This window comes from Bactrocera dorsalis, chromosome 2, assembly GCF_023373825.1.
Source record: "Bactrocera dorsalis isolate Fly_Bdor chromosome 2, ASM2337382v1, whole genome shotgun sequence".
Lineage (NCBI taxonomy): Eukaryota > Metazoa > Arthropoda > Insecta > Diptera > Tephritidae > Bactrocera > Bactrocera dorsalis.
Genome location: NC_064304.1, coordinates 73,118,927 through 73,139,184, shown reverse-complemented (window position 1 = coordinate 73,139,184; position 20,258 = coordinate 73,118,927). Strand labels below are relative to the sequence as shown.

The following is a 20,258-nucleotide window of genomic DNA, read 5'->3' as shown; positions in this document are numbered from 1 at the left end:
AACCGAGGTGGGGCCAAGTAAATGCAGCTTGCTACTGAATGCATTAGGACCATCACGTACGTATGAGTAATACTCAACCTTCCTCCCGACGTAATACTTGACGGTGGTACCGGGGGGGTTCGGTACAAGACAGTAGCAGGTTTAGTTCGGATTAAAGTTCCACACTGACTTGGGTTCAGGCTTTCGATGCTTCCTTCTTCATTAAAAAAAAAAACACATGAGAACACAATACAAAAAAAAACAAAAGGAACCGACGGACAAGGCACCAGCCTCTTTTTGATTTCGACCACGAACTCGGACAATCATCGTACGAATAAAACTAAAAGTGAACACATTGAAATGAAAAAACAAAAATTATAATATAAATAAATAAATATATTATAAATATAAAATTAAACGTGGTGAAAAGAAAAAAAAAACCTAAAAGTTAAGTGACAAGAAAAAAATTAGAAGAAAAAATAAAATTGCACATATATTAATACAATACACAGAAGTGCACTTTACAAAAACAGTTAACAGTGAGACATCAGGTGACAAAACTGTGGACAATACCACCAAACATATATACATACAGTGGACAATACAGTAAACAACAACACAAAACAAAAAAGTATAAAGTGCTTTCTATTATAAAATATACATAGACATAGTGCAATAAGTGCAGTGCAGTGACCACAAAACCAAAAAAGAAAAAAAGGGGTGAGCTTAAAATGAACTAAAAAAGCAAAGAGTGGAGTTGTGGCACTGAAATATACATACATACATATACGTTCAGCAACCAGCAAACGGGCGCGATAAAAAAAATATTGAAGTATACATAACTAAAACGGTCGCGATAAACGGAAAACGGGCGCGAAATTCAACCAACAAAGTTAAACAACAAAAATATCAACACGCTTGGAGGGCTGGAACGCGATCACAACACCAACAATGGAGATGGCACAGAGGAACAGAGAAAGAAATGGAGGCCACTGACCGCAAAACACACATAAAGGAGACATACACCTACTTGTCCCCCCAAAATCGAAAACAAAAAGACCCTTGAAGCGAGTCAATGTAAGTGTATCGTTTTCATTTTTTACACCATATACATATGTTTGTTTGTACTGGTAAACCCCGTTTAAATAGTTTCAAAAAAAAACGGGAATCAGAACGTTAACAAAACGCAAAAATAAAAAAAAATAGCAGTATTCTCATTTCTCCTACATCTTAATGGAGGAAACGGAATAAGAAAAAAAATCGATATTCAAATCATATAACAATTCTATAATACTATTGCTGCCTTTTCTTGCGGGTTTTCATTTGTGTATACGAGTATATGCACACATACTACAAATACAATAAAAATTCAAGTAACTACTTGCACTATTTTCCGCAATACCCCTTCTGCTTCCTAAAGCAGTAAGCAGGATTGCTTAAACCCTAAGTTAAGGCAGATTTATAAAAAACAAAAAAAGGTACACCCTAAAGCGAAAAATAGAAAAAACAAGTAAGGAAGGGCTAAGTTCGGGTGTCACCGAACATTTTATACTCTCGCATGATAAAGTGATAATCGAGATTTCATTATCCGTCATTTACATATTTTTTTATTTTGTTGTAAAATTAATTAGAATTAAATTCTGAGAGATTTCCCGATATTTTCGGTGAAAAAATAGGTTAGGTTAGGTTAGGCACTGAGTTCTTCGTGTTCGATATAAGGGACCTTGAAAAGTTATAGTCCGATCACGACAATTTTTCCACAAGCGATACCTCAGCTCAAATACCGTATTTGTGTAAAGTTTTATTTCGCTATCATCATTGGTTCCTAATGTATATATTATACAGAGAAGGCATCAGATGGAATTCAAATAGTGTTATATTGGAAGAAGGCGTGGTTGTGAACCGATTTCGCCCATATTTCGTACATGTCATCAGAGTGTCAAGAAAATATTATATACTGAATTTCATTGAAATCGGTCGAGTAGTTCCTGAGATATGGGTTTTGGTCCATAAGTGGGCGACGCCACGCCCATTTTCAATTTTTAAAAAAAGTCTGGGTGCAGCTTCCTTCTGCCATTTCTTTCGGAAAATTTAGTGTTTCTGACGTTTTTTGTTAGTCGGTTAACGCACTTTTAGTGATTTTCAACATAACCTTTGCATGGGAGGTGGGCGTGGTTATTATCCGATTTCTTCCATTTCTGAACTGTATATGGAAATGCCTGAAGGACACGACTCTATAGAGTTTAGTTGACATAGCTATAGTAGTTTCCGAGATATGTACAAAAAGCTTAGTAGGGGGCGGGGCCACTCCCACTTTTCCAAAAAAATTACGTCCAAATATGCCCCTCCCTAATGCGATCCTTTGTGCCAAATTTCACTTTAATATCGTTATTTATGGCTTAGTTATGACACTTTATCGGTTTTCGGTTTCCACCATTTTGTGGGCGTGGCAGTGGGCCCATCTTCGAACTTAACCTTCTTATGGAGCCAAGAAATACGTGTACCAAGTTTCATAATGATATCTCAATTTTTACTCAAGTTACAGCTTGCACGGACGGACGGACAGACAGACATCCGGATTTCAACTCTACTCGTCACCCTGATCACTTTGGTATATATAACCCTATATCTGACTCTTTTAGTTTAAGGACTTACAAACAACGGTTATGTGAACAAAACTATAATACTCTCCTTAGCAACTTTGTCGCGAGAGTATAAAAATATAAGCAAATATTATACCCTAAATACAGGAAACATAATCGTTGATAAACAATAAAAAGTATATTAAAAATTTAAGCAGCCTGAAGGCCGCCAATGTAAAAATGAGTTCTACGGGAGAAAAAAAAATGTATACACCCGGTGTTGGACCGACCAGGGTTATTTTTTTTTTTGAAGCGCGGCCGAAAGCCGCCCACGCAAAAAGGAGTTCTACGCGAAAAAAATTTAGTACACCCTGGTGTTGGACCGACTAGGGTTATTTTTTTTTTGAAGCGCGGTCGAAGGCCGCCCACGCAGAAAGGAGTTCTACGCGAAGAAGTAGCAATGTCATAGAGGGTATGTTAGTTAGGTTAGGTTAGTATGGTAACACTGATTATTTGACAAATTTATTTTTACATATGATGTCGATAAGGTAATACTGATTGTTTGACAATTTGTATTTTATTTGTTATTCTAAAATAATAATAATTCAACAATAATTGAAATGCATATTAAAACCAATTTTTGCACTATAGTCTATAAAATAAATGTGTGCAAATGAATAAGTGATGTGTTAGTGTATATAAAATTGAAAAATACAAGTGCAAAATTAATTTTATATTTCGAAAATATGTAAATAAAATATTGCAAATTTTAAACTTTAAAAGCGAATAACTCGGAAACTATAAGCTTCCTGCGGCTATAACCATATATATCCTTGATCAGTATAATCTCCTCTATCCGACCATATCCTTTTTATCCTTGATATCCTGGGACGGTATACTAAATTCTCTCCCTAAAAAATCACTACTAGAAAAAGTTTTCGGTATAAACGTAACCAAAAACACAGAGCGAACAATAAAAGGAGGAAAAATAACAAAGAAAAACTAATCCAGTGAGGAAGAATTAAATGCTTTAAAATATCAATTATTCCATTAGATCATTGTATTATAATCAAATTTGGTATCTTTTTGACTTATATTGAAGGCCATAAACTAATATTATTTAAGAAACATGTTGAAATGAGTGGGATGTAATACATATAAGATATTAACTGGCACAAATTAATCCATTTTCGGCAGAAAGATACACTACGAGGGCTGTCCGATAAATAACCGACCTCAACGTGAAGCTAGCGGCACATCTGAAAAAAAGTTTCTACTTCAAATTGTGCATATTATAATAGCTACTCGCCAAATTTCAGAAATTTATCTTGCGAAATTATCTGTTGACAGTCGTTTTTGTGAGTCTATTTCGGTGATTTCCCCAAAATGGAAAAAATTGAATATCGAGCTGTAATTAAATTTTTATTTTTGAAAGGCAATACGCCTTCACAAATAAAAGATGAGTTGAACTCTGTGTATGGTGACTCTGCACCATCGTTTACCATCGTAAAATTTTGGGCAGCTGAATTTACACGTGGTCGCAGGAGCTTGGAAGATGATGAACGTCCTGGGCGTCCAAAAACTGTAACCACTAACGATAACATCGCTAAAGTTCATCAATTGGTACTAGACGACCGCCGGATTAAAGTTAGGGAAATAGCTGAGATTATGAAGATGTCAAAAGAAACTGTTTGTCACATATTAAACCAAGATTTGGGCATGAGAAAGCTGTCCGCGCGTTGGGTGCCGCGTTTGCTTAGCTAGACCACAAACGTGCGCGCATGAACATTTCCAGCGCTCTGTTGGCTCAGTTTAGAGGCAATAAGACCGAGTTTTGGCGCCGATTGATAACTGTAGACGAAACTTGGATTCATCATTATACGCCCGAAACAAAAAACCAATCTAAACAGTGGATTGAAAAGGGGGAGAACCAGTCCCAAAAAAACCTAAAGCTGTGTATTCGGCTGGGGAAGTGATGGCGAGTGTTTTTTGGGATAGCCGTGGAATTATTTTTATCGACTATCTTGAAAAAGGAAAAACTATAACAGGAGCATACTACGCATCATTATTGGACAAACTAAAGGAAGAAATTTCGAAAAATCGGCCACATTTGCAAAAAAAGAAAGTCTTGTTCCACCAAGACAACGCACCATCTCACACCTCAACAGTCGCCATGGCAAAAATCCACGAATTGCGGTTCGAACTGCTTGACCATCCACCTTATTCAACGGATCTAGCACCAAGCAATTTTTTTTTGTTTCCTCAACTTAAAACTGCATTCGGCGGGCAGAGATTTTCGTCAAATGACGAGGCAATCTCTTTCGTGAACTCGTATTTTGCAGACAAAGACGCCAAGTACTATTTGGAAGAGTTGCAGAGATTGGAGCATCGCTGGGAGAAGTGTGTGGAGTTATAAGGAGACTATGTAGAAAAATAAAAAAAAAAATTTTGAAAAAGTCGCGTGCATTATGGTTAGGTCGGTTATTTATCGGACAGCCCTCGTATTATGTATAAAAAATGCTCTATCAATTTCATTAAGATATGGAGAATGGCAGAGGTTCGAAAGTCTTTATATTTCGTGAACCTCTTTTTGAAACACAGAGTTACTAGGATCATGAAAGAAAGTTCTCAAATTTCAATTATATATCTCTCATATTGACCGATATTTTCTGTCCAAAGTCAGCTATAAGTACGGGGCTACGCATATTCGGCACGTCGTGCCTTGAAAAGTTGTGGTGCGGTGTGTGACTTACCTAGATTTTTTTTGAAACGTTTTTAAAAAAATCATAGGTATATATTTGTATAAAACTTATAAAACGAAACACTTTTACAAGTATTTAGAAGTGAGATACAAATTTTTCTCTTTGATAATAAAAACAAGAAAAAACGTTAACTTCGGCTGCACCGAAGCTAATATACCCTTCACAGGTGCATTTCTTTTAGTAGCTATGTGTTCAGTTTGTAAGGAAGCTATATGCTATAGTAATCCGATCTGAACATTTTTTTCGGAAATGATCTTATTACCTTAAGCAGTAATCGATGTGAAATTTCGTGAAGATACCACGTCAAATGCGAAAGTTGTCCATACAAACCCTTGGTTCCGATCGTTCGGTTTGTATGGCAGCTATATGCTATAGTTAACCGATCTGAACAATTTCTTCAGAGATTACATTGTTGCCTTAGAAAATAATCTATACCAAATTTCGTGAAGATATATCGTCAAATGAGGAAGTTTCCCATGCAAGCATTTGATTCTGATCATTCTTTGTATAGCAGCTATATGCTATGTTCGCTTATAACTGTTCGCACGCAACTTGCACTAAACAATCCAGTTTTGATGCTTACGAACTGTCGCACACTTGTTTTACAAATTTACATAAAATAAACTACTACGATTTAATACGATCATTATAAAACTGATCTGCAGTAGACAAAGCACTCAACTGAAGCAATGTTTTTTGTTTACATTATTTGCCGAAAATAACGGGAAAATTTCAATTCTCTTCACCAAATGTACACTTCTACACACCACGAGCCAGGCTCGTGATAATCATGTTAGGCACGGAAATTGTACCACGAGCCAGGCTCGTGGAAATACGTCAAGGGGTTAATCCAAATATAAACTACTAAAAGGGCGATAAATGAATTCCTAAATACTCCGGAGAGATAAACTTTTTATGAGCCGAGGTCAAAGTTGGCCACCCCACTTTTAAGTGAAATTACATGTGGATGAGCGTTTCGTCACAATGCGCAGCAGAACAAAATTATTCAACGTAACACTGATTCGAACCCACGCCCCGGCGGAAGAGAAGGGCAATGTAACCAAAATGACGATATGGCGACTGCCCGCGCCATGATGTAAAAATTGTGCATGGTGACTTTAACGCCATCGTGGGTATAGAAGGTACTCTTGGCCCAACGGTCGGTAAATTCAGCCTTCATGTTTAAACATCTCCAAATGGATTGAGGCTGATCGACTTGGCCGAGACACGAAATATGGTTATCTGTTGTACTAGATTCCAGCATAGGAAAATTCATAAAGCTCCGGGCTGTCTCCGGATCAAGAAAGCTACCAAGCAGATCAGTGATGTTGTAATACATGTAATGGACGACATTCATTCTTCGCATTCGCGACTTGGCTCACACGTCCTTGTTGACAATCATAACTTTGGAGTCGCCAGCAACTTAATACATTATAAAGTGAAAAAATCCGGATAGATATTAAAATTTTATTATATGGAATTGAAACCGATAAAAAAAGATATACTAATACTTACTTATATACTCTCATCCAGAACTGATTTGCGCGATAGTATTTTTGACCCAAACTGTGATGATCCTTTCGTAAGTAAGTCGTTTACGATCATTAGATAAATAGTAAGTTTGTCTATATGTTTTGTCTGTATGTTTTGTTAATCTTCTTTTAAAATTTATACAAATCAAATCACAAACCACAATGTAAATGGAATTTCAAGAATGGATGTAACGGGTGATTTTTTTGAGGTTAGGATTTTCATGCATTAGTATTTGACAGATCACGTGGGATTTCAGACATGGTGTCAAAGAGAAAGATGCTCAGTATGCTTTGACATTTCATCATGAATAGACTTACTAACGAGCAACGCTTGCAAATCATTGAATTTTATTACCAAAATCAGTGTTCGGTTCGAAATGTGTTTCGCGCTTTAATTTTGTTCAGCGATGAGGCTCATTTCTGGTTGAATGGCTACGTAAATAAGCAAAATTGCCGCATTTGGGGTGAAGAGCAACCAGAAGCCGTTCAAGAACTGCCCATGCATCCCGAAAAATGCACTGTTTGGTGTGGTTTGTACGCTGGTGGAATCATTGGACCGTATTTTTTCAAAGATGCTGTTGGACGCAACGTTACGGTGAATGGCGATCGCTATCGTTCGATGCTAACAAACTTTTTGTTGCCAAAAATGGAAGAACTGAACTTGGTTGACATGTGGTTTCAACAAGATGGCGCTACATGCCACACAGCTCGCGATTCTATGGCCATTTTGAGGGAAAACTTCGGACAACAATTCATCTCAAGAAATGGACCCGTAAGTTGGCCACCAAGATCATGCGATTTAACGCCTTTAGACTATTTTTTGTGGGGCTACGTCAAGTCTAAAGTCTACAGAAATAAGCCAGCAACTATTCCAGCTTTTGAAGACAACATTTCCGAAGAAATTCGGGCTATTCCGGCCGAAATGCTCGAAAAAGTTGCCCAAAATTGGACTTTCCGAATGGACCACCTAAGACGCAGCCGCGGTCAACATTTAAATGAAATTATCTTCAAAAAGTAAATGTCATGAACCAATCTAACGTTTCAAATAAAGAACCGATGAGATTTTGCAAATTTTATGCGTTTTTTTTTAAAAAAAAGTTATCAAGCTCTTAAAAAATCACCCTATATGTATATGGCTGTATTTTTAATACGGGTATAATAGTTAAGCAGTTCAACTAAATTTTTCTATACGGTTATCACAGGCAAAATCAACCAAACATTATATGTATACTTTGAATAAGCAAGCATAAATTATTATGCCAAAGTTGTGGCATAACAAAGAATTCTTCAGATAAATAAAGTTTAAAAAAATTAAATGCTTAATTTTGAATTATTTTCGTTTGCATAACTACCTTCCTATATATCCCGCTTGGGCCATCATTCCATTTCTATCGTCCATAACTCTTTGAGGTTGATTGTTTACAACCTTTCCATCGTCATTGCCTTTCCATGTTCCATCATCTTCTTTAAATGATTGGCTCCTATTGTTTCGATTAAAAAAGTGAAATTAGAGATTTATCAAAAAATAAAATCTTACTTATTGCAGGGTAGAACACAAATTCCGCAGCATTTTTCCATTCCACTCAAATTTTTTTCAGCTTCTCTCATATCAGCGTTTATTTGATCCATTCCTTCTTCAATCCTGTCCAATTGCTCTAAAAAAATATAATATTATATGTAAATATATTGTGGTATAAAATATTGTTTTATTGTATAAAATATTAGAAATATGGTGAGTTTCAATGGTACCTTAGGAGTTGCTATATAAAACTAAAAACTGAAATCTGAAACAACTTATGTATGTTAGAACCTGAAAAGCAGATATTCGCTGCTGCCTTCGTGCTTCCACTAGAGGTGCCCAATTTCTCTCATTGCATTGCATTGACATTCGCATGAAGCGACCAACGAAGCATTTGCGGTCAGTTTTATTCCCTCCCCTTTAATATGAAGGCCGTTCTCGGACTTCCTCAATCTTCTAATAATAATATTTTGGGAAGAGATTTGCATTTGGGTTCTTTAAATTTTGGATGAATTTTCAAAATATATCAGCAACTATGATGAGACCGTTGTCTGTCATTTTTAACGGTTTTAAGCGGCTGGGACTCTTACTGCAATGCATTATAGTTATAAGGAAAAATAATATTGTTTATTTCTCTTTTTTCCTATTCTTAAGACTGTTTTCTTATAACAACATCTGCTGCTGATGAATACATACATACATGTGTATGAATGTTAGATGTACAAGTTCGTAAAGTAATAGGATTGAGTTGATTTAAAAAAAATATTCCATTTCAATTAAAAACTTTCAAAGTAGAATCTTTCTGCGTCGATGCAGTCGTCGTTTTTCAAAAATTGGGAGTCACTTTACCACATGTCAAATTTTCTTGGTCCACTTCTACTCGCCACAATTTCTGGTCGTCAGTGAGCACTTTTCAGACTATCTTCGCACCCACTTTGGGCATGTTCAAGTGCTCTGTCACAATGTAGTGAACCACACATTTTGATAAATTTAACATCTGGTCAATTAAACGAATACTTAGTCGACGGTCTGAGTTCAAAAATCGAAGTCGCAGGTCTCTTTACTTTCCGGGCAAACCCGGTATAGCTTTTTAACCTTTAACTAATGACGTGGTAGTAAATTTTACACCTTGTGTTTTGATTTTCTCATAATCCTAAAAAAGGCTTGTAAAATAAACGACAAATTTTTCAAAGAAATACAAAGAGTTTAAAATTTGCTTTCCAAATACAGTAATTAGAATTAATTTAAATCAGTTTGATGAAATTTGTAAGTATTTTAATAAAAAAATCCCTAATAAATTTTAACAATCAAAATGGTGTAAAATTTACTACTACCTCTAAATTTGCGTTTCGAAATTTGACCTCTTAAGTTAAAGGTTAATATTAGCTACTGATAGATGTGGGGTGTGTTGTGTTCGTTGCATATGAAGATTTGTTCGCGCATTTGGGTGACAGCGATAAGGAATATGTTCCTTAACTCTTCTCTGCGTGCAAATGAAATGCATCCATTTCAAAGCCACTGGGATTGAAGCCGTTATACTTCCATATCATACACTTCCTCGAACACTTAACGTTTTTTTATACATATCTTGCTAGTTAGGGTAACATTCATATGCCTTTACTATTCCGTATTACATAATCCTAAGGTTACTACGAAAAGAATAGCATAGCTTAATAAAACTGTAAAATTTTTACCAAAGCTTTAAAATATATTAAGAAATCCGCAAAGGAATACTAATTAAAACCAAAACAAGAAAAAACATTAACTTCCTCTACACCGAAGCTATTATACCCTTCACAGATGCATTTCTTTTAGGAACTATGTGTTCCGTTTATATGGAAGCTATACTATATATGCTAACTATAGCATAGTAATCCGATCTGAGATTATATTATTACCATAAGGCAGGGGTTCCCAAAGTGGGTGATAACGCCCCCTTGTGGGCGCTGCAGATGTCAAGGGGGCGGTAAGAGACCCAGAAAGAAAATGTGGCCGTTGTGTAGAGGCCTGGGGGGTTATTTGTAATTTTATTTAGCTAGGAGGCCTCTTAGACAACGACTACATGAGCTCTCGACTCTCAACAACAACTTGTGAAAATCAACTAATATGAATTAAAAGATTGCTCAAACTTGGTTCTATATTTCTCTCCGCGTAGTTCGTATATTTGTCCTATTTTATTGAATATAGAAAAAATGAAAATCATGTCAATCGGTCGCTCCGTTTCATAACGGGGCATCTCGACAGGATAGAATTTATAGAATACTAACTGTCAAACGTATTGCTATTGCCATTGCCAAATCTGTATGTGGGCATTTTCTATCATAATATAATCATTTGCGCAAAGGTGTAGGGTAGGTAGGTTCGAGCTGATGTAGCGCATGCTTTGAGCTCTTGAAAAATTTATTTTATCACTTGCGAAACGACGTCGGGTAGGTAGCTGATGCAGCGCACGTTTTGAGTTTTTAAACTCCTTAAATCTTTTATGTGGAAACTTACGCCTCCTTTACACTACTCGCGAAGTTAAACGTATTTCTCAAAGCAAAACAATGTCGGAAGTAAAAAAAAAGAGACGGCAATACTGTGCGGAATACATTAAATTCGGATTCATTGAAAATCCCACAAACCCATCCTCGCCTTTGTGTCTTCTATGTCTAAAAACATTTTCGAATGAAGCAAGATCATTTGAATAAAATGCATCCAGATAAGAGAGATAAGAATGTAGCATATTTTCAAGACCTAGAGAAGAAGCATAATACTCAGCCAAGTGTAGCAAAACTATTTTCGGCGGCTGCTAAGCAAGATGACGACGGACTTCGAGCTTCGTACAATATCTCTTTGTTAATTGCTCAAAAAGGCAAACCACATAACATCGGAGAAGAGTTAATATTGCCAGCAATAAATGAAGTAATAACTACTGTGCTTCATAAACCGGCCGCAAATATTATCCGAAAAATTCCTTTGAGTAATAATTCTGTGCAAAAGTGGCTGAAAACATTGAAGACTCATTGTGCGATCACCTGGGGACAAGCCAATTCTCAATTCAGTTCGATGAGTCCACTTTACCAACTAATGAAGTATTGTTGTTGTCTTACGTGAGGTTTATTAAAGATGAGAAAATATGTGAAGAACTATGACCGTAATTTAAACAAAAAACGTCGTTGCTGCTTTCGCAGCCAAACTGCTTCTACACAAAAAGAATCTGGGCAGACGTGAGTTTTACAATTTTCCGAATATATCAGTATCATGCAGTAACGACGAATTGTTTGCCTACTGCCAACATTTGGAAAACCTCCACATTGACTTCACCGAACGATACCAGGACATTTTGAGCTGGGAAATACCAGACTGGGTGTTGGATCCGTTTTCAAATGTCAACACAGCAATATCACCTCAGCTGGAAGAAGAACTTATAGAATTGACAACAAACGAGGAAATAAAAATCAAGTTCAAAAATGGTTACCAAGAATTTTGGCTACAAAAACCGATCTCGCAATTGTACCCAGGATCAATCGTTCAACGATTCTTGACAGCATTCCCATCGTCATATTTATGTGAACGTGGATTTAGTGCTGTGACAACACTGCTTACTAAAAATAGAAATCGTTTGCTTGTTACCGAACGTGGCGACTTGCGACTGTTCTTGAGTAAATTGGAACCTGATATTAACAAACTTATTAAACAGCATCAGATTCATCCTTCACATTAGTTTTTATATATGGATCGATTATTTTAGTTTTAGTTTTAATAAAAGATTCTCTGTTTTAATACTATAAAGTTGTGTTTCAATAATCATTCTTATTGGCAGGTGGAGTCCGTAAGAGTTATCTTGAGACCTAAGCGCCGTTTTATATTACCTACTGCGCTCAGGTTTCAAGTTGCTGGTTATAGTAAAAGTTTCGTTTAGAATTCTCCGTGAATATACATATATAGGTCACAATAATTAATTTGAAGTTATAGTGGTTTTTAAATAGGTGAAAAAATGGGGGGCGCTAAAAAAATATTTATTCTCAAAGTGGGCGGTAGACAAAATAAGTTTGGGAACCACTGCCTTAAGGAGTAATCCATATCAAATTTCGTGAAGATATGTACCACGTCAAATGCGCAAGTTTTCCATACAAGCCCTTGATTCTGATCGTTCGGTTTGTATGGCAGTTATATGCTATAGTAAGCCGATCTGAATAATTTCTTCGGAGATTACATCGTTGCCTTAGAAAATAGTCTATACCAAATGAATATATCTTGTCAAATGCAAAAGTTTTCCACACAAGAACTTTTTTCCGATCGTTCAGTTAACTACAGCTATATGCTATATGTAACTGATCTGAACAATTTTTTGTTGCCCTAGAAAATAATCTGTGCCAACTTTTGTGAAGATACTTTGTCAAATGCAAAAGTTTTTCATACAAGAACTTGATTCCGATCGTTCAGTTTGTATGGCTGCTATATGTTATAGTGGTCCGATATCAGCAGTTCCGACAAATGAGCAGCTTCTTGAAGAGAAAATGACGTTTGCAAAATTCCAAAACGTTATCTTAAAAACTGAGGGACTAGTTCGTATATATACATCAATTGCCTGCTCGGTCCAAAGTCGTACCTGACAAGAGATATTCTGCTTTGGATTTCGAGACTGACGTTGTTGTTGGTGTTGATGCTGGTTCCAAGACAGACGAAATTATCCACGACTTCGAAGTTATGACTGTCTACAGTGATGCATTCGTTAGTTGACTGTCGACGCGGATAGACGTGCGTGCGCATCGTTGTGATTTGGTAGTGTATTTTTCGGTGATTTTTCGATTCTCTTTTGTGCGGTCATTTGTTTACGCGATTTAGATGGCGCCGTTATTGCCTGGCGCGTGTGCGTAGCGGTTTCAGTGAAATTGTTTGTGCGATTTCCACGTGGGTTATTGACCGCGAGTGTTTTCGTGCGGTTACACATTTTTGTGCCTTTTTGTGTACGGTCAGCGAATAATATAGCGGTTAGTTTTTATTATTATTATTAAGTTATGTACGGACAACGTAAGAGTTGTTGTTATTGGCGGAAACTTCGCACGGTCCCAATCTAGCTCCGTGTTGTTGGCACTCTTGCTGACTGGACTGCCCGCCAATAGTTCTGTGCTGAGCATCTGGCGCTTAGTTGGCTCGGTGACAGGAGGATCTGCACAGTTTGCTCACAGGGTGCTAGCGTCTGTCCAGTGTTGGAGATTGCGACTCCTGTGAGGACTAACCGTCAAACCAGCGAACCGTTTAGCCCACGGTGCGATTCGGCTCAGCGCCACATCGGTCGTCTCTCGGACCGTTTCGGGGACATTGTCCGGCCGGCAGCCATTTGAGTGGCCTTAATCCGACCACTGGTTGGGGTTGTGGGCTGTGCCACTGCGGGCACGCTATAATCGACCGTTTGGGAGGCCGCTGCTACTGAGCGGGCCTTTGCGTGGGTCGCACTTTTCAGCGCGTTCAGACGCACGCATCTGGAGAGCAGCTGTTCTAGAATCTTTTTGTCCGTGAGCCTTCTACGCTAGTGGTACGCCAGCGGATCAGTTTCGACTGAGGGTAAGTCGGATAGTAGGATGCCTCCGGGACGGAAGAGGAGGACGAAGGCCCTCGCTGGAAGCGGAGAATCCGCCGCTTCAACAGTCGTGGATGATTCCACGTCGGGTGGTGAGAGCGATGTAGCGGGAGCGACGGGAGTAAGGTATGGAAAACAGAAATTTGAAATAGGCACTTCTTAATATTAATATTAAGAGCTCATCTTTTGAGTGACTTTTTTTTTACACATTTTCGAAAGTTTTGAGCCTGTTTTTCAGTTGAAAAAAAAGGTTGCCTCAGAATGACACACCCTAATGTACATATGCATGTGTCATAGAAATTCTATTGGTACAAATATGGAAATTATAACGAAATAATGCGAATATGCATATTTCATGAAGGTCATCAATTTTCTTCTCACTTTTTAATAGTCGAAGTAATTATAATTTATTTGAAATATTAATTTATTTAAGAATTAAAAAATTAAATTAGAGAAAAATAAAATTAAAATAACGTTTCCTAATTTTTCCCGATTTTGTAAAAATAATTAAAACTTTTACTATTTTCCAGAAAACAATGGTTCATATAATACAAAATAATCACGCATATGTGACTCAGAGAATGCTTTCTATATGTTTCTTCAAAGCATTTCTCTTTACTTATTCTGGCATGAATTAAGTCGTTTTACATAAATTTTTGGCACTGCACGTGTTCAATTCTGCTAAATAGCAGCGACTACGGCGAATTCCTTACTTTGATTCTATCGGCTCTGTTAGCCGCCAAATCGAACATCATACAGAATTCAATTTGCACCTTCTCTATACTTTACATTTTCTGGCCCGGCGCGCTTTTCAGACTGCATCGCAAACAACGGCCACGACGCTACGGCGGTATTGTTTACTGTTTGAAGTTTTTAATTCGTAATATCTTTTGAATGGAAAGTCCAATTTAAATAATTTAAAAACTATTTTATAGGTAGTTAAATGGTCTTGACCATAAAATAATTTGTATGGATAAGGATTAATATAAACACATAAATAGCATGGTTGAAATTTGGTTAGCATTTTCATTAATGTTTAAAGTGAAAAAAGTTGTTGTAGTGACATAACTACAATAGTTGGACATATGCTACCGCGGAGTTTTTTGTAGACATTATGATGTTCTTCAATATTGTTGTACATTATTTTGTTCTATCGCTAATAATTTCGGCAGCGCATTCGACATTTTAAGACTCATTTTTCTACTCCTCATTTTTCTACTCCTTCGGTTACATTGTTCAAATTTTACCAAGGATCCCTAACTTTTTTCAAAATGAAATGTAGCCTATGTCAAATTGGAAGAACGTAGCATTCCATTGGTGAAAGAATTTTTTAAATCGGCCCAGTACTTTTTGAGCCTATTCATTACAAACATACAAAAATAGGTACAAATCTTTCCTCTTTATAATATTAGTATAGATAAATAAAGGGTGATTTTTTAAGAGCTTGATAACTTTTTTTTAAAAAAAAAACGCATAAAATTTGCAAAATCTCATCGGTTCTTTATTTGAAACGTTAGATTGGTTCATGACATTTACTTTTTGAAGATAATTTCATTTAAATGTTGACCGCGGCTGCGTCTTAGGTGGTCCATTCGGAAAGTCCAATTTTGGGCAACTTTTTCGAGCATTTCGGCCGGAATAGCCCGAATTTCTTCGGAAATGTTGTCTTCCAAAGCTGGAATAGTTGCTGGCTTATTTCTGTAGACTTTAGACTTGACGTAGCCCCACAAAAAATAGTCTAAAGGCGTTAAATCGCATGATCTTGGTGGCCAACTTACGGGTCCATTTCTTGAGATGAATTGTTGTCCGAAGTTTTCCCTCAAAATGGCCATAGAATCGCGAGCTGTGTGGCATGTAGCGCCATCTTGTTGAAACCACATGTCAACCAAGTTCAGTTCTTCCATTTTTGGCAACAAAAAGTTTGTTAGCATCGAACGATAGCGATCGCCAACAGCATCTTTGAAAAAATACGGTCCAATGATTCCACCAGCGTACAAACCACACCAAACAGTGCATTTTTCGGGATGCATGGGCAGTTCTTGAACGGCTTCTGGTTGCTCTTCACCCCAAATGCGGCAATTTTGCTTATTTACGTAGCCATTCAACCAGAAATGAGCCTCATCGCTGAACAAAATTTGTCGATAAAAAAGCGGATTTTCTGCCAACTTTTCTAGGGCCCATTCACTGAAAATTCGACGTTGATGGCAGTTAGTAAGTCTATTCATGATGAAATGTCAAAGCATACTGAGCATCTTTCTCTTTGACACCATGTCTGAAATCCCACGTGATCTGTCAAATACTAATGCATGAAAATCCTAACCTCAAAAAAATCACCCGTTATATAAGAACCGGTTGCCCTGTATCCATTAAAATTCTAATGATTTGCCTGGTTTTCGTATTTGTTCATATAATATTGGGTAAATCAAAATTTATCCTAAAAAATTGTTTTCACCAATGTCCTCTTTGGTATATTGGTTTGTTGATAATTGGTTTGCCATTTATATCTGTTACTTCTAGCATGTGCTTGGTTTGTTTGTATAGGTATGGGGTTATTTATTACTTCAATTGATTGATCCACGTCTATTGGTTATGGGCGATTGGGATATTTTTGGTTCGTATTAGTATTCCTTTGCGGATACCCCAAATTATTTTGATAGTTTTTATTAAATTATTGTTTTCGATAATCAATTTAATTATTCTTTTTAGAGAAATGTAATGCGAATTGTGATATCATTTGGTATGAAATAATCTATGAAAACTCCATACAGCCTTACTTAAAAAGCCGAAAACCTCGAGAAATATTAATGATAGCGATTTTGCCGTCAGATCTTTTTTGTAGCAAATAAAATTTCCTATATGTCATTTACATGCCTACCGAATATGCCTAAAAACTGTTCAAGCCCAATAGTTTACTGTTGATCGAAAATGTCGGATTTTCGAACATCCGGATGACTTTACTCTATATTCCCTGGCTTTGATTCTTGCAAGTAGCAAGAGTATAAAATGTTCGGTTGTACCCGAACTGAGGCCTTCTTACTTGTTTAATTATGCTTTCAATGAAGTGGAAAAAATATGCAGGAATTCTGTTTTTTTTTTATAATATTTGACAAGACTCTAAGTAAACGGTGAATTCTTTTATGTCAGCGAATGTCTCGTCTAAAACATTTGAAAATAGATGGCTCCTGCAAATGTAGGCTTATGTTTTGATGTAATCTTTAATATTATTATGTCCCCTGTCAGCAATGTATTTAAATTGGTCCACATTCTGGACAACATATTTCTAAAAAAGATTGCCCAGCTTCTTAATAAAAATTCTCACCCATAGACCTCATGAAATAGAGATGTGGATTGTAGCTTAAGCTTCACCCCTACTTACAAAGATATTTAATACATCTTTAAGTTCTTCATATTTCATGACGAACTAGGTTAGACGTCTGACCATTGCAGTAGTTTAATACTTTTAAGCAAGTCGGGCAGTAAACAAACTGTACTGGGAGGTGTACAGTTTCATCCGGCTTTATAATTTCTGACATAACATTTTATACAAAACTTCGGCCTTTGTGTCTGTCAGACAATGTTTACTTGACATTGCCAATGTTCTCAGAAACAGAATTTTCTTTTGATGGCATTGTGAATTAAAAAATAAAATAAAATAAAATAAAGTAAATACAAATTCAGTGATTGGTTCTCATCACTTCTGAAATTCAAGTTTCGCGAACAGCACATTAGGCTTGGACTCGACCCTTAGCCCTTAACCATAGTTAAAAGTTTGATTCAAACAATATCTGAATACCTAGTCGAGTTTGCACGAAAGTTATGTATTTGTTGCAGCTCTCTAATATATGTAAATGTCAAGGTATCATTATATACCAAATTTGGTCTATATCGGACGAGTAGGCCCTGAGATATGGCTTTTCACTGAAATTCGGGCAGTGTGACACCGATCGTCCATTTTTCAACCCGGCTCCAATAAAGGGGTCATCCGACGTGTAAAATTTAATACCTCTGGAGTAATAATTTTTTTTATCGTGCTATTGGTAGTTTTCAAGGAGTGGGAGGGGTTACCACCTGTTTTTACAGTTTCAGTTGTGGGGCTTAGCACTTCGATCTGAGCGAATTTGGATATTCTTTCTTAAGTGATTTTGATGATATGTACAATAGTTTTATTCACCTAACGGTTGTAGGTATCACCTAAAGCTAAACATGATATAAATAAGGTTATACGTGTATAAATGATAAGGATGAGGAGAAAAATTGAAATACAGCTGACTGTCTGTTTGTACGTCCGGCCGTGCAAGCTGTACCTTGAGTAAAAATTGAGGTATCTTGATGAAACTTGGCATGCGAGTTTCTTAGTACAAACAAAATTACAAGTTCGTAAAGGGCGTAAGATGGAGTCATGTGTAGAAGTTCACGCAAATGAGAAAAGTTCTCTGATCGCCATTCACTTGGGAGTGGCCAGAAACGATTCTTTTACATATGACTCAAGCAGCTCACGTCTTCCGGTCTTTGACCAAGTATCCTCTGGGTAGCCTAAGAACATCCGTTTGAAGGCGAGTTAAAGTGAGAAGGCGAAATATCCCCTGCGCAGGGTTGTGCGCTGGGTTTGGGACCCGCCACGTAAAAAAATCTTACCAATGAAAATCAACAATCAGCCTCGGATATAAGGGAACTGTGGGACGGCATTTCAAACTCCTTACGTACAGCTGCAACCGAAACCATTGGTTTTCGGAAAGTGCAAAAGAACAGCTGGTACGTCGAGGAGTGCCGTGTCGCAGCGGAGAGAAAACAGGCTGCCTACCTCGCAACGTTACGATCGACCACAACACGTGCGGGATGGGATAGATACCGAGAGTTGAAGAGGGAAGCGAGACGCATTTGTAGACAGAAAAAGAAAGAGGCCGAGCTTGATAAGCTGGCCGACAGGGGTAATGCTCGAAAATTCTACGAAAAGATGCGGCGACTTACAGAAGGTTTCAAGACCGGGGCATACTCTTGTAGAACCCCCAAGGTGATCTACCCATGGCAGTGAACGCAGTGAACGCACAACATCAGGAGAAGGCGAACGCGATACCCCAATCGATAACGATGGAGCAGACGTTCCATTGCCCGACCAAGAAGAAGTTCGAATAGCAATTGCCCGCCTGAAAAACAACAAAGCGGCAGGGGCCGATGGATTGCCGGCCGAGCTATTCAAACACGGCGGCGAAGAACTTCTTTACTTATTTTACTTCTTTGTAAAATATGGGTGGACGAAAATATGCCCAACGATTGGAATTTAAGTGTGCTATGCCCAATCCATAAAAAAGGAGACCCCACAATCTGCGCCAACTACCGTGGGATAAGCCTCCTCAACATCTCGTACAAGGTTCTATCGAGCGTATCGTGAGAAAGATTAAAGCCCACCGTCAACAAACTGATTGGACTTTATCAGTGTGGCTTCAGACCTGGTAAATCAACAACCGACCAGATATCCACCATGCTCCAAATCTCGGAAAAGACCCGTGAAAGGAGAATCGACACTCACCACCTATTCGTCGATTTCAAAGCTGCTTTCGACAGCACGAAAAGGAGCTGCCTTTATGCCGCAATGTCTGAATTTGGTATCCCCGCAAAACTAATACGGCTGTGTAAACGGACGTTGAGCAACACGAAAAGCTCCGTCAGGATCGGGAAGGACCTTTCCGAGCCGTTCGATACCAAACGAGGTTTCAGACAAGGTAACTCCCTATCGTGCGACTTTTTCAATCTGCTGCTGGAGAAAATTATTCGAGCAGCAGAACTGAATCGAGCAGGTACAATCTTTTATAAGAGTGTACAGCTGCTGGCGTATGCCGATGATATTAATATCATCGGCCTCAACACCCGCGCCGTTAGTTCTGCTTTCTCCAGACAGAACAAGGAAGCAACGCAAATGGGTCTGGCACTGAACGAGGGCAAGACGAAATATCTCCGGTCATCAAACAAACAGTCGCCGCACTCGCGAATTGGCTCCCACGTCACTGTTGACAGTCATACCTTTGAAGTTGTAGATAATTTCGTCTATTTAGGATCCAGCATTAACACCACCAACAATGTCAGCCTGGAAATCCAACGCAGGATTACTCTTGCCAACAGGTGCTACTTCGGACTGAGTAGGCAATTGAAAAGTAAAGTCCTCTCCCGACGAACAAAAGCCAAACTCTATAAGTCGCTCATAATTCCCGTCCTGCTATATGGTGCAGAGGCTTGGACGATGACAACAACCGATGAGTCGACGTTGCGAGTTTTCGAGAGAAAAGTTCTGCGAAAGATTTATGGTCCTTTGGGCGTTGGCCA

The 20,258-nt window shown here is 37.8% G+C and overlaps 2 protein-coding genes across 5 annotated transcripts in view; one reads left to right on the top strand and one right to left on the bottom strand.

Moving 5' to 3' along the window:
• LOC125776690 (uncharacterized) overlaps positions 1 to 20,258 on the top strand; it is a 436,599-nt gene that overhangs the window by 23,621 nt on the left and 392,720 nt on the right. The window lies entirely within an intron of this gene.
• Positions 1 to 20,258, bottom strand: part of LOC115066129 (synaptosomal-associated protein 25) — a 176,712-nt gene that overhangs the window by 53,160 nt on the left and 103,294 nt on the right. For all 3 annotated transcript variants that reach the window (XM_049450267.1, XM_049450268.1, XM_049450269.1), the window contains 2 exons: positions 8,393 to 8,510; positions 8,208 to 8,336 (listed from right to left, as the gene is read on the bottom strand). In XM_049450267.1, coding sequence (XP_049306224.1) covers positions 8,208 to 8,336; positions 8,393 to 8,510 — 247 coding nt within the window. The remainder of the gene's footprint in view (positions 1 to 8,207; positions 8,337 to 8,392; positions 8,511 to 20,258) is intronic.